We start from the raw sequence: 15,573 nt of genomic DNA, 5'->3' as shown, positions 1-15,573 counted from the left end.
GTGCAAGGCAGACAGACAGAGCGCCAAGGACAGCGGAGCTGGAAATAGAGCTTTACAAGGAAGAGGAGAGCTGCCCCCCTGCTCTGTCCAACAGACCCGGCTCCACAAGACTCCTGTAAAAACACACATTCCACAGGGGGACACTCACTCATACAGAGATAATCATATTAAATATGACCCAAGTTTTGGTTGATCTTTTTTTGGACATTCATTTCTGGTTAAGTGGATTAGCGTGCTGTCTGTTCTGTGGGTTAAGGCCTAAGACACTGATGGTGCAGTAATCCCTATTAAAAACCTCCCATATAACGCAAGGGGCTTCTGAACCCCAGTGTGAGGCTCACACACAGCCAGCTTCTACTACACACAGAAAATTACACCGTCAGCATCACTAGGTTTGAAGACGCACACAGGTTCCTGGTATGGTGCCCCCTGTATACCTCTTCCTTCCTTTACCCCCATCTATTTGGTTTTTACCCTCCCTCCACCTCCCCCTCCCATGCACTGTGTCAGTGACAGCACAATGCACATTACCCTCCCTACCAACACTCGGTGTGGATTTCTCTTGTTTGGATAACATTTTCTTTTTATTTCTCCTATATTAACAGTAATCATTAAATCAGTGAGTTTATTGACCTGCCTAGTTACCACATTTCTGTTTTGTGTACAGTGTTTTATAAATTTTTTTTAGGGCAAAATAAAGATTTTAGCTCTTTTAATAAGAAAAAGCTCTAAAACAAATTGCAGTTGAAAGCGTTAGTGACTGGCCGGTTTCTTACATTGTGTCACGTGTGACTGTTCTTTTGACAGCCCAGTATTTTAAAGCCAGGTTCGTATGGAAATGCCTTCACTCCACTTGCACTGCTGTTGGAACTCGCCGTCGTTGCTTTTCATCGTCCGTCTGTCTGTGTTCTTCTTCATTTAGTGCATTCATTCAACTGTTGTTCAGCACACAGCCTGCGCCTCATCTCCGCCCTCACACTCTGCTCAGTCCATTCTGATTGGCTCATCGATCAGTCTCAGCCATTTTGGACTGAAGTTTCTCCCCATCACCAGCCCCACCTGGTTTTCCTCATTCTAATTTACAGACGCAGCTAGAGTTATTATGGGGGAGGGTTACAGACTATTGGCTTACATTTGATTTCCCCCACTACCACCCCTGAGAGGTGCTATTAGATCAACTACTACTCTGCTCAGCCAGTGCTTGTCTTTCAGTGTGGGTTGTTGCAGGCAGCTACAGCGGTTAGAACTAAAAGCATCCCCAGTATCTCTTTGTCAATGAGAGCAGGGAGGAGCCCACTGCAGCACCATCTGCAGTGCAGAGCGACGAGGCTGCAGAGGATCATGGGAATTGTAGTCCTCCAGCCCCTCTTTTATTTATGTCTGCTTTGACTTGATGTGTCTAGCAACCAGCATGAACATGTTTATATGGTGACACCATGCTAGGTGATGTATATCCCCAGTTATTATAAGTACACATGCGATCCCTCTCTCTAGCATATCTGACACAGATACAGCTCATATATCCCCCATTCCCAGGCTCTGTTCTACTGGGTGTTCCTGTCTGGAATTAGACAAGGAGAAAAAAACACCAACCAAACAGAGCAAGGAAGTGGTGCAGTTCAACTTTTCCCTGGGGTAAGGTAGGAAAACAAATATTTGGGTATTTTATCAGCAAGGCTCTACAACAAATCCTGTATATGAGGGAGATTGTCGGTGGCTTTGGAGGGGAGTTGCCATTTCAACAATATTTTATGTGACACACTTAAAACAAACCAATTAGGTAATGATATTTTTGTTAACGATAAGCAAGCGGGGAGCGTTTACTTAGTTATACAGAGGGAGGGGGGGGTACTAGTTTGGGTTGAAATACCACAGGGACTCGATAAAATTGATTAAAATCCATCTGTGACAAAGGCAGATGGGCGGAGATGCAGCATGTTCTGTGTGTGACAACCACTACCCCTTCCACATGCACTAACCCATACTTCCCCACCCCACCACCACCCTTACATCTCCATCCACTTCCACTGCCCTCTCTCTGTCAAGACAATCTACTATGACCCTGTCCAACCATCACCTCTGTGCTTGAGCCCATCTCAGACTAACACCATTGGTCCGTAGGCCTTCTGTTGACCCTGCCCTTCTGTATATGCATCATCATATACAGTCCAGTACTAACACCGTCTCTTTTTGTTCAACTCTAACAAAAAGATGCATGCTGTTTTACTGTTTGGTTTCAATCCCTCCCACTTGGTTTTCTGTTTGAAATTTGACATCTACTCTCTTTGTGATTATAAATATCCTTTTTTGGGGGTTGGTTTGTATGTTTTTGGTAGATTGCAGCACCCTGGTGAATGGTAGTAGAAAAGCTTGGAATAGTTATAATCACAACTGAAATGCAACTTTCTTTTTACAATTTGAAAATGTATTTTTTAAATCTCATTGTTTCTGTTTTCTTTGTGCTTGATGATGTGCTGTAGCTTGTGGTGGTGCGACAGTCTTGCTTTTCACTTTGTTTTTACTGCCGACCCATAGCGTTATAAGTCTCAGTCACTCACCTGATGTCTTCCTCTCTCCTACACAGTCATACACACTCTCAACCCTGGGCCTTGTAATGGTAACCCAAGGCCCTCCTAGCACTTTCTCGCTCTCTCTTTCTTTCCCCCTCTCTCGCTGTATTTCTCTCGTGACGGCTGCATTTTTTCCGTGGCGCTACCCTCTGTCTTGGTTATGGAATCACAACAAGCTTGGAGGTTCTGGTCCTCTTTCTGTTAACGCAAGATTTCCATACCTCGTTTTTGTTCCATTTGTCTGTGTGCGATAGATCTCGCTCTATAGCGGTTCATATATGTATACGCGTGTGATACATATATTACCGTCTCCTTTCTCCTCTTCCTCCCTCCCCTTCAAACCTCCCAGACAGCTGATATTCTCTGTTACAACAACGAGTAGAACATGGGACGCTTCATCCCCAGTTTGTAAGCTTTAGAGGTTTTAATCAGTTCCTGTTAGGGTAGGCTCCTTCTCTACCCCTCGGTGTGGCCATAAGGATGTTAGTTCAGAGACTACACACTCCCTCCCTCCCCTCCCTTCTCACCTCCCCCCAGTGCTGGAAGACACTGATGTCACATGGTGTAGGAGGTGGTGATGATTTGGTAGTAGTCCTGTATGTGTTTGTGACCCGTGCCCACGGGAAAAGCTTTTCTTATTATTGGAATGTTTTTGGTCTTTTTCTCCTCTGTTCTGTCTGCCAGGATAACATTGGGCACCGGCTGCTTCAGAAACATGGCTGGAAGCTGGGGCAAGGACTGGGCAAAACCATGCAGGGTAAGAAGACACTCACCTCTCTCTCTTTCTCTCTCTCTCTCTATACTCCTTTCTCAAATGTGTGCTAATACCGTCTCTTCTCCTCTCAGTACTCCTCCTCTTTGCCTCACCTTTCTCCAGGTTTTATTTTGTACTTTTTTTTCTTTTCAACTGTTTCCTTTCTATTTTCTGTACTTTTTCTGATCTCTGTCTTCCTCTTATGGTAGATGGCAAGGATCAGAGTATTTAGTGCATGACCCGGTACAGTTGTCCCTGTCGGTCTTGCCCTGGTCTTCGCCAGAACTAGGTGTAGAAAGGATAGCGTAATGCACCCTGGGACAGGATGGGCGGGGCAGAGGGAGAAGGAGGAGGAGGAGGGGGGTGGTGTTTGTTCTTTGCGCCACTGCTGTTCCCTTCCCATGATGCATTTAGCCTAGAGCAGATTTGACTAAAGTGGGCCAGTTAATTTAAAAAAAAATAATAATTCAAGGGGATGAAGAATGCATGCCCACCCCACACACACTCGCACTGATGCTCACAAGCTCCCTTGAGACACACTGCCCTCAGCCAATGGGAGCTGCTGTTCATTCTCCTCCAAAAAAGACAGTCTGATGGTGGAATGCCTGTGTGTACCCTGCTTGGTTCCACTGAAGTGTGTAGCAGACAGAGTCCAGGTCTGATTCTCAGATGTTCCACTGATCAAGAGTCAAGTTAGTTTGCCTTTGAACACCTGTGTCATGTTTGGAATTTCACCTCCGTTTCTAGAATGTCTGGGCTTCATAGCTGTGGGGATTAGTACAGTGATACAAGTCGCTGTAGGGTTGGATATGTGCTCGTAGACGATTGCAAAGTTACTGTAACTGATGTGGTCTGTATCTAGCTATGTATAATATAATCATATATATATATATATATAATCACCTATGCCTCCCCAGTACTCAGTCAAAGTAATTCAGTCAATATGTTGGTTAGATTTAAAAACGGTTAATCTCACTCCCTCCATTTCTGTTATTGATCTCTCCCTGTTAACTGGCACTTTATTTATATTAATTTAAAGCTAATCTGGTTGGGTTACTTTAGGGGTTACACTGGTTTTCTGTTATTTCAGGGTTTCTATGGTAATTCACTATTAACTTATTTGAATGAATTGTATTGATGCATATTGTGTGCACTGATTGACCACAGCTCATGTCAGATGGTGTTTTTAGTTGGCTGGCAAGGGTTTGAGCATAAAGGCCTCTGAGTTTAGTAGTGACAGACAAGACTGTACAGCCAATGCACTCAGTGTCTGTCTCTGCAGTTCCTCCTCTCTTTGACCTTTGTCCAGGTGAACTTTCATTAGGCAGCCCAAACACGTGTTTGCATGTTATCTGTCTGCGCTTCTGTGCTAGTACAAGCTTTCATGTCTGTGTCTGTGTGTAGGACTGTCTTGGTCTGAAAACAGCCTTCAGAATATCATGCAGCAGCAACACTCGGTGCAGGATGCAGAGCTGTTGGCTGTGGTCCATGCTGTTTTTCCTCTATAGGCAGGGATTGGCAGGCCAGCATAGGCTGGCTGGAGAGAGCTGTGTTTGTGTGGGTGGGGCTTAGGCCACCTCAACCTCTTTAGTTCAGCTCAGCTCACAGCCTCATTTGCTTGGTCCTAGTGGTGCAGCGCCCTGGCTTCTCTACACTCAACTCCTGCCTGCTATGCTACATTCTCTTCCCTCGCTCACTCAGTATCTGCCCCTCCCCTCTCTCATGCTCGCACCCGTCCTCTTTCTCTCCATCTCACGTCTCCCCGGCTCTCCCTCTCCTTCCCCTCTCTCTATAAGCGGGTAATGAATAGCAAGTCTCTACGCTGACCTTTTTTACAAGGAGCACGTGTGCGCCTAAGTTGTAAAAATGTAAGTGCACGCGAATACATTTTGGAGCACAATGCAAAATATTTTGGGTTATTAAGCTAGAATCGTACATTTTTCTAGGCGCACTGGTGCCTCGAAATGAAAGTTCCAGGTCGCACAACAACATTTTTAGGTGCCTATGCGAGTAAAATGGTCGCACTGTAGAGCCCTATGTACTGTTTTCCTTCAGCTTTGAATGATGTCATAGTTGGCAGGCTGGTTGGTCCATGTCGTCTATTGAGAATTGGTTTAGAGTGGGTGTGTCTACTTCATGGGGCTGAGTCCAGGGTCTGAGTCCAGGGGAAGTAACCTCTTCTTAACCTCTTCATCCAACCCCTTTCACTCTCATTTGTTTCCGCCCAGAGCTAGCTACACAACCCAGACCCGTCTTTCACCCAGCCTTTTCTCATCCCTCCATCGTTCCTCTCTCTCGCCCTGTTCCCTTAGTCACACCAGCCTTTCCCTACCCACCCAGCAGGAAGCATCTGGGCTGCATTACAACACGCTAATGGGAAACGTCCCAGTCTGCTCATTCTCTATCTCCTAACACACTGTCTTGTTTTCAACCAGGACACAGTGCCTGGATGCCTTCTCCCTCTCAAAACCGTACACTACTGGGTCCTCTTGCTCAGTCTGACACCCTGAGCAGGTGATTGTAACATTGTGTCGAATGCTACATTTGCATCTTAATGTCTTACTAAGTGGATAAATAGGCCCGTGTTAGAGAACCTTGTTTTTATACTTGCTTTTAGAGGAGGATGCCGTTACAATGCTGCTTATGCAACTGTAGACTGCCAGCCTCCCTGCAGTAGTAGCCTCTGGTGCAACATGAGGATCTACACTGAGTTAAGACATGCGTCAGTCAGGTCAGCTGGCTATTTGTTTTAAAGGAGGCGAGTAGTGTACGTAGCGCAGGGCACACTGCATTCTGTTATTGTCTGCTTTTCTGTCTGTAGTGTTTAGCCATGGCTCATCTAGCTGGGGATCTGTCCCACCCTCCCATTTGGCAGCACTGTGCTAAACACAACAGTCACACAGAGTAATGCCACACACACAGCAGCCACGGTAAATGTAATACCCACAACGCTCTCGTATGCTGAGAAGCTTTTTGAAGAGGTTTTTACACTTGTGTCAACGACTCATCATCTCTGGCCTTGAAGAGGACACAGCCGTTGCGTGGCGTCTTGCTTGCTGCTGATGGTCTCGACTCTGTCCCATGAGGAATGGTGGATTGAGGCTCATGCCAGGGGCTGGTTGCAAGGAGGTTGGCAGGAGTTCCTGGTATTTCTGCGCTCTCTCCTCTCCTCTCTGCTCATGGACATGTAGGGCTTTCAATCCACTTCTCTGTTACCAGCTAGCAGCCAGAGGCCCTACAGTCCAGGACCTCCTACAGGACACATTAGGAACTACCTGTCTGTGAGTGTGTGAAAGCACTGCGGCAACCCATGACTCTGATGCATTGATAACAGGATTGAGACAGACAGACAGGACAGGGTGTTTTGTTTTTAAATATGCATTTTAAAAATGGACCTGCTGTCTGTCAGTAATCTAGCGAATAAAGGGGGTTGTATTTGTGTGTTTTGAGGTGATAATCTGTAAACGTTTCCGGCTTATGACCTAAGCGGCAGGTAGCCATTTTGGTTAAGAGCGTTAGGCCAGTAACTGAAAGGTTTCCGTTTCGAATCCCTGAGCCGACTATCTGTGCCCTTGAGCAAGGCAGTTAACCCCAATTGCTCCTGTAATTTGCTCTGGATAAGAGCGTCTGCTAAATGACTCTGTCAAATATTTAAATTGGTTGAGTGTAGCTCTTGTGTTGCTGTTTGCATGGTGTCAGTACAGTGTGGTTATGTAAGCAGTGGCCTCTGCTCTGTGGGTAGATGAGTCTTGTTTGTGGCAATTAGCCTGCCTGCATGTCCAATTGTTGTTTATATGAATGGTCCTGTGTCTGAACCCGACAAAATATGGTCATCTACTTTACTCCGGAGTGGACTTATAACACAATCACCGTATCACGCCATCACATCACTATAGAATGAATCTGTGGGATCATATTCTAATAAAAATACAGGATTATACTCGTTCTCTCCCCTCCTGTCAGAACAGAAGCATTTTTGACTTGATAGCAATGTTTCCCCTGTGCTTTGAGTTTTCACTGTATTGACTCTGTTCTTATTTCTTCTTTTGTTCTTTTTGCCCCTTTTTTAGGTAAGGTTTGTTGGATTCCCTCTGTATGTGTGCGTATAAGTGTGTGTGTTTCTCCCACTCTCTACAATTTACCTCAATGTAACACCCCCCCTTTACAACGTAGGCTAATACTGGCCTCTCTCGGCTTCCTCTTGTCTTTATAAACCACTAAACTATTATTTCACTTTTCACAATCTGCTCACAAGTACCTACAGTGCTTTGATTCCAAGTACGAAAAACCCAACCGAAATCCAATTAAAATCAAGGTAGATCCTAGTAACCAAAGATTGCATCACATCCTGTAGAATCACCAGCTCCAAGTCTCTTTAGATTTGTGTTTTTCCCTTTGAGTGTCTGTGGCTGCCATGGTTGGGGGTTCTGATTGGCTGTGACCACGGCTCAGTCTTTTGAATGGCTTGCAGAGTAGCCCCCTTTTCCCCCACCTGCCTGTATTTACCTTCAAACCTGTGGAGTGAGTGTGTACTGTATGTATGCGAGCGGTTGTCATGTGGGACTGAGACGTGTGAATTTGTGTGTGTCAGTCACGGACGGGGGCCCTAGGGAAAACTTACAGGGAGAACCTCACTCCCCCCTCCTGCACCCAAAATGTGTCTGCCCCTCCCTCCCATGTCCACCAATGTCACACACACCCATCACCCCTCTCCCTTTGGCCTTCCCCCCCGCACAGCATGTCTGTCCCAGAGGTTCTACCCTGCCTGCCTCGACTGTGTCAGTCATCTGGGGATTTAAGCAGTGCTCTGTATAGGCTACCGTGCTACACTCAAAGTACCCTTCATATGCTCCATGGAGTACTTAAAATTCAACTCTAAATAGTCATTTGACTGTTATTTTCCTGTTGTTGCACACTTAGTGCTAGACCAAGTCTCCTTAGCACTGCTCAAAGCCCTGTGGCCCACTTTTTCAGGTACCTTTCTGTCTATGTTCACCATCCTGGGGGTAAGCATGTCCCAAACTGAGCTTGCTGACAGTGGGACAGTGAGGGGATTTGGGGGAATCTAGGCTTACCAGGCTGACAAGACAAACATCTGTCTGTGAGGCTGACAGAGGGGAGAATGGTGGCTGTGTGTCGAGTGGTGTTCTGTTGTCAGGGGCAGCTGATTGGTTGCATGCTCGTATCAAATGAGGCATGGTAATTCCTCTTTATTCTAGCAGATGCGATAGATATTTTAACACACTACATTTAAAGCATGATCTGTAGGACAGCCGGACAGGGAACCTCGCCCTGTTCCAAGTGGATCTGTCCTCAGATTCAGCTGTTTAAACAATCATCCCCTACCCTGAAGAACAGAGTCCAACTCAACTCCCCCAGAGCGCTTATCTGATGGGGATGTTATCGAAGCCAGCTGCTGGCTCTAGCTCTCAGTCTTTGGGGTAGGGTGAAGGAAAAGTGAGGGGTCCTGTGGGTTACTTACCACAGATATAGGCGTACAGGAGAGAGGAACAGGGGGTCCAGGCACCCATGGGATATTGGGGTAGAAAGACCCAGGACTGGGATGGTGGGTGAGAGAGTGTGGTGGTGAGAGGAGATCCCTGTAAGCACCCAGAGGGCCAAGAGTGAAGAGAGGAGAGGAGGGCTTTTAACCCCCCCACCCCCGACCCCTCCCTTCCAACTCCCATCCCCACCCCATCCGCCCTTCTCTATGTGCCTCGAATCTTCCTGCTTAACCAATTGGTGTTTCTTTTTTACAGCGATTTGATCCTGCCCATGTTGTGCTGATGGTAAACTTAGTGGTAAATGTTATTTTTCCCCCCGATTGAATTGTTTTTATTTTGTTTTGTTTTTTTCCCTCTCATTTCTTTCATTTGTTGTTTTCCCGTCATCAGAGCACCAATGCTACATAGGCTTTCAATTCTCTATCAGTATTAGTACTCATTCTGCTGCTTGTATATTATCATATATACATCTACATTACTCTTAGAAACATTCTCATTTTGTTTTCAGTTATTTTTTAAATATTTTTTTTTTTACCTTGTGATTCACACTGTCATTTAGATGCACACTTTTTTGTCCGGTGCCTTTGTTGTCCACTGGAATGGGTAATGCTGAAGGTATTGTCACTGTGTTTTTAAAGATGGTTATAGTTGGGGACATCTTCTGTAATTGTAAAAAAAAAAAAAAATCGTATTTCATGAAGATTAGGTGCCTGGATTGTGACTCCTCCCCCGTGTTCTCAGTGAACTGGTCCATTGGTGGAGAGCTTTACTGCAGTGGCCTGTCTGTCTGTCTCTGGGCTGGTCTCAAGCAGTCCCTCTTGTGGTTGGACTGCTTAATATTCACTCTAATAGTCTAGGTCCATCAAGCTCTACTCTGGACCTTGACGCTAGTTCCACTGTGTTTTCATTGTTCCCCTCTAATTAGGGACTGATTTTAGACCTGGGTGCAATTAATTATCAGGTAGAACAGAAAACCAGCAGGCTCCGGATCGCCTAGGGTGAAAGGCGCTGCATTGTCATTTGGACGTCTGGATTGACTGTGCAGCATTTATGGTGAAACGGCCTCTGCAGAAGTCAGGGCGTTGATACTTCTTGCGCTTCAGGGAGCAGCGCAGAGCTGTTGTCAAGGATGTGAGTTTGTGTTTTATACAGGACCTCCCACCTACTGTCAACCAATCAGGTCAACGCGGAGCTATACGGAGCCCTCCACATTGTTACAAAATTTGAGGGGCGCACGGCGATGTGGTACGAAGCTCAATTTGGCAATTGTGTCACACCCCGCCATACGGTGCCGCGACCACATTTTCAGGTCATAAATTGTCTGAAAGAGTTAGTATGAGACCATGCCTTAATGTGTCCAACCGGCAGACAGACACTGTAGTGGGGTTTGGAGTCCAGACAGGCCCTTATTTGATCCACATACGGCTATAATTTAAGAATTAGGATTATACCATTGGGCTGTGACCATAACAATGATACAAGAACAATTCAGAGAACAATAACAATTCAGAGAACAGACAGATGTTAACAGAGAGGATTCAAATTAAATTTGGGTTGGTTTTTTTCCCCCCATGGGCTAGGAATTAATTAGTCTCACATCTGTATTCTGGCACTAATGAATACATTTGGTATGTAAGCCTATGCTGCTGCCCTGTTATGCCAATGCTGATTATCACGCTGGCTTCCATTGCAATAGAAGACTGTAGTCACTGTGTTATCACTAGCCCCTTTTAATATGTCTGGTTTTATGCGATCAGACCGCTGATGTCGTTACTGCCCTACATTATTAGTTATCACATGATTTAAGATGCAAACCAAACCTGCTCTTTTAGTTTCAGAATGAGACTACAGTCTATTCTCCTCACTAGTGAGGTAGAGGGGCATGTGGATTAGAATTAAGCAATAAGGCACGAGGGGGTGTAGTATATGGCAAAAATACCGCGGCTAAGGGCTGTTCTTAGTTACGACGCAACACAGAGTTCCTAGATACAGCTGTTAGCCGTGGTATGTTATCCATATACCACAAACCCCCAAGGTGCCTTATTGCTATTATAAACTGGTTGCCAATGTATTTAGAACAGTAAAAATAAATATTTTGTTATACCCGTGGTATAAGGTCTGATAACCACGGCTTTCAGCCAATCAGCATTCAGGGCTCGAACCACCCAGTTTATAATCGCTAATAGGTTGTGCTATGTGGAAATAATAGTTAGTCATTATTTGTTTCCGATTGTGGATTTGTTAATTCCTAGCCCTGTTAACTAAAGACAAGCATCTTTAAAATGTTAATAATAGCTCTTGCCCAAGGGTATAAACTGAGTCTAAAATCGACCAAGAGGATAATAACGTAATCTTGAGTAAGGAGAGAGAAAAAAAACTGAAACCAAACTGAAGTGCTGATTGGACTCTTATCTGATTTACTGTGAATCTGGCTGCCAACCAACAGCCACTGCTGCAGCAGACTAGTCCAAATTCTGTTTTGTGCCTTTTTTGTTTTGAGAACCCCTGTCTGTCCAACCCCACCCCATACCCTATTTTCTCAGGTAAGTATCCCCTCCCCTGCAATGTCACCATGGCGATTCCTGGCCTGTGACGTCACTCCGCTGTAGTTCAGTGCTTGTCCTTTATTTACTCTCTCTCTCTGCTTCGTTTGGCTGATTATGAGTGGATTAAGCAATTACGTGTCAAATCTCCAACATAGTTTTGATATTTTTCTGTTTCATTCTGTTTTCTGGTTGTTTTTGGTTGGTTCATTTATTTTTCTAAAGTTAATTTCCTTCTGATCTAGCTCTTTTCACAGCTTACGTAACATGGCTTAAGTAGACTGAGGGAAAGCGGGGGAGAGCCTGTTAGGCCAGGGCCATGATGAGAGGCCTGGGGTAGAGGGGGAGCTGAGGCTGGGTCTCCTATGGGACAGTACAGGGGGTTGTGGGGTCAGTCACTGGGCTGTTCAGAGCTGGGTGATGGGGAGGCTGTACTATGTTGTCGCAGTGGTGTTCTGCTCAGTAATCTGTAGCAGCTGCGTCAGCCAGCCCCTCTGGCAGTATTGTCCTTGGTAAACTTGGCGTTCTTGTTGAACAGGACTGCTGTACTGGAGGAGGGAGGGGAGAGAGAGGCTACGCTCAGTAGTAGAGACTGGAGGGAGACACAGAGAGACTGCGACAGATACAGGCTTAAACCCTGTCCTTGCCTCTCCGTTTTTGTCCAGCATACTTTATCCCTCCATTTCCTTTTCCTCTCCCCTCCCTTATCCAAATGGACGTCTCTGAACTGCTCATATGGCCTCTGCTGGTTACCTCTTAGAACTAGGATCAGTGCAGCAATTTGGATGCGTCTTTCTAGAAAGAGAACCCAGCTGAGAAGTAGTCAGGGTACTTAAGCTGTGCTGTGCCTGGTGGCTATGGTAAGCTGTGAGAATGGCTGGTGTTTGGTTCACTGTAGCTTTTCTGGTCTCTTTGCACTTCAAGGCAATATTCTCTAACCCCAGAACCCTGTGCTCTAAAAGCAGGCTGTCCCTGAGCTGTCCCCTCGTCCCAGTGTCAGAGCCTCACCTCCCCCTCTCTCTGTCTCTCTCCCCCCAGGACGCACCGACCCTGTGCCCATCATCCTTAAATATGATGTCATGGGGATGGGACGCATGGAGATGGAGGTAAGACACAGTCAGTGGCTCGCAAAATATCCATGTTCTACATTTTGTATTCTAAAATGGGTCTGTGTATTTGTGAGTTTTATTTTAGTTTGTTCTTAGCGAGTTTGTTAACTTACATATTGTGTGTAGTTGGATGTTGCCGAAGATGCTACAGAGAAGAGGAAAGTGCTGGAGGTGGAGAAGGAAGTCACAGAGGAATTACAGCAGAAATACAAGGTGAGACTCTTCTTACTAGCCAACTCAATCCAGCCATACATACGCCTCTCTTCTCAAGGTCCTCGTTTCAACAATCTCTCATTAGCATTTGTTCCTTCGCTTCAAGGTGACCCCGTTTCCTGCATTTGCATACCTTCTTGTTTTTCTCCTGTGCCAGTGACTCATAGCCTTGTCTTGTTAGGATTCTGCTGCCGTTCTGTGTGTCGGTGCAGTAAAATCGGCCTTGGAGAATCATAGAGCTTCTCCTGTTCCTCATCTCCCACTCCCATGCGCTTCTTTCTAGTGGAGAAAATTGGATGACTTCATGTGAGGAGTTGCTGTCTGTGCTGGTGTGAGATTCTTAATATATGAGACAGACAGACAGACAGACGGATGCTCAGTCAATGGAGCTACTGGAATGCTCATACTGTCATGCATGTGCCAAATAATTTATTTTAGCGTGTTACCGGTATATCTGCAGAAATGACATATGCAGTGCATTTGGAAAGTATTCAGACCCCTTGGCTTTTTCCTCATTTTGTTACTTTATTCTAAAATAGATTTTTTGTTTTTTATGTCCCTCATAATCTACCCCTTAACGACAATCAAAAACATGTTTTTAGAAATGTTTGCAAATTCAGAAAAAAATGTAACAATTTATTTCAAACCCTTTTTTTGAAGCACCTTTGGCAGCGTTTACAGCCTCGAGTCTTCTTGGGTATGACGCTTCAAACTTGGCACACCTGTATTTGGGGAGTTTATCCCATTCTTCTCTGCAGATCCTCTCAAGCTCTGTCAGGTTGAATTGCTCCACAGCTATTTTCAGGTCTCCAGAGATGCTCTGGCTGGGCCAATCAAGGACAACCTGACAGACTTGTCCCGAAGCCACTCCTGCATTGACTTGGTTGTGTGCTTCGGGTCACTGTCTTGTAGGAGCAGGTCTCCAGAAACTTATTTCTGCACCTCGATCCCTCCTGCTGCTGTAAAACGTCCCCACAGATTGATGCTGCCAGGCTTCCTCCAGATGTGACAATTGGCTTTCAGGCCAGATGTTCAATCTTGGTTTCATCAGACCAGAGAATCTTGTACAACTAAACACATTCAACTGAAATGTGTCTCCCACATTTAACCCAATGTGTCGACATCCACGTCTTCGGCGCCTGGGGAACAGTGGGTTAAGCTGCCTTGTTCAGGGCAGAACAACAGAATTTTACCTTGTCAGCTTGGGGATTCGATCCAGCTACCTTTCGGTTACTGGCCCAACACTCTAACCACTAGGCTATATATTGACTCTAGGAAGAGTCTTGGTGGTTTCAAACTTCTTCCATTTAAGAATGATGGAGGACACTGTTTTTCTAAGGGATCGTTTTTTGGTACCATTCCCCAGATCTGTGCCTCGACACAATCCTGTCTCGGAGCTCTATGGACAATTCCTTTGACATCATGCACTGTCAACTGTGGGACCTTTTATATAGTTTTCCAAATCATGTCCAATCAATTGAATTTACCACAGGTAGACTCCAATCAAGTTGTAGAAACATCTCAAGGATGTTGTAAATAAGATATTTCTGTTTTTAATTATTGTGTAAAAATAAAACTGTTTTCGCTTTGTCATTATGGGGAATTGTGTGTAGATTGAGGGGGAAACAATTATTTTATCCATTTTAGAATAAGGCTGTAATGTAATAAAATTTGGAAAAGGGGAAGAGGTCTGAATACTTTCCGAATGCCCTGTATAAACAACAACCTGCGAGCACAATCCTTGTACACTTCAATTTGTTACCTTGTGATTTCTTTCAGTTATTGAACTTTTTAACCTCCATGATAAACAACCATAGCATTTCCTGTGGATTACTCAACCAGTACCAAGCCCTATGATAGGATAATACAGACCAGATTATACTGGCTCTGATCTTATTTCATCTTTTCATCTCTAATCTGTATCAATGTCACTCACATCTCCTGTCTCCACCCCCTGCCCTCCTTGACCCCAACAACAGGACCAGGTGGAAAAGGAGAAGGCCATCGCCAAAGCCCTGGAAGACCTGCGGGCCAACTTTTACTGTGAGCTGTGTGAGAAACAGTACCAGAAGCACCAAGAGTTTGACAACCACATCAACTCGTACGACCACGCTCATAAGCAGGTGAGGAGTACCTCCGCTGACCCCCACGCTGCTACAGCCCTCCACACACTGGTATTCCTGTCACCGTGTACACAAGCTTAGAGAAACCGAGCCTTAAATCCCAGACCCTCCAGAAACAAGTGTAAGGAGCCTGTCTCGGTGGAGAGGGCTTTGCAGATGTGAAATGGTTTTGTTGAATGGTGTTGCTGCACCATTGCCCTTAATGTAGATGCAGAAATCCTTAGCTGTTTTCTTTCTCTCCCTCATCCCTCTTCTTCTCCATCTGACCCGTGCTGCTGCAGAGGCTTAAGGAGCTGAAGCAGAGGGAGTTCGCGAGAAACGTGTCATCACGCTCCCGGAAGGGTGGGAAGAAGCAGGAGAAGATGCTACGCAGGCTGCATGAGCTGGCTGAGCAGAGGAAACAGCAGAACCGGTGAGCACATGCTACAGTATATACTGCAGACTCAACCGCCCTCTACTGGCTGAAGTGGAGGCTGTAACCCAATAATGAATAATATCACATTTGATTTTATTGGTCACATACACGTGATTAGGTTAGCAGATGTTATTGCGGGTGTAGCGAAATGCTTGTGCTCCGACAGTGCAGTAATATCTAGCAAATGACACAACGTATACCCAATACACACACATCTTAGTAGGAATGAATTAAGACCATATACATATGGATGAGCGATGTCAGAGCGGAACAGACTAAGATACCATAGAATACAGTATATACATATGAGTAATGCCAAATATGTAAACATTATTAAAGTTC

General features: G+C 45.3%; 1 protein-coding gene across 9 annotated transcripts in view; it reads left to right on the top strand.

Annotated features, from left to right (window-relative positions):
* The window catches only part of LOC110538223 (G patch domain-containing protein 8), a 34,310-nt gene that overhangs the window by 13,224 nt on the left and 5,513 nt on the right, over positions 1 to 15,573 (top strand). For 3 of the 9 annotated variants that reach the window (XM_021624897.2, XM_021624899.2, XM_021624900.2), the window contains 6 exons: positions 808 to 826; positions 3,255 to 3,327; positions 12,410 to 12,477; positions 12,607 to 12,693; positions 14,673 to 14,816; positions 15,098 to 15,228. In XM_021624897.2, the coding sequence (XP_021480572.2) occupies positions 3,321 to 3,327; positions 12,410 to 12,477; positions 12,607 to 12,693; positions 14,673 to 14,816; positions 15,098 to 15,228 (437 nt within the window). In that variant the 5' untranslated portion in view covers positions 808 to 826; positions 3,255 to 3,320. The other 6 variants (XM_021624905.2, XM_021624909.2, XM_021624895.2 and 3 more) reach the window with 4 other exon arrangements.

The sequence above is a fragment of the Oncorhynchus mykiss genome, chromosome 12, assembly GCF_013265735.2.
Source record: "Oncorhynchus mykiss isolate Arlee chromosome 12, USDA_OmykA_1.1, whole genome shotgun sequence".
Taxonomy (NCBI): domain Eukaryota; kingdom Metazoa; phylum Chordata; class Actinopteri; order Salmoniformes; family Salmonidae; genus Oncorhynchus; species Oncorhynchus mykiss.
The sequence above is the reverse complement of the archived record's forward strand: the minus strand, read 5'-3'. Positions and strand labels throughout refer to the sequence as shown.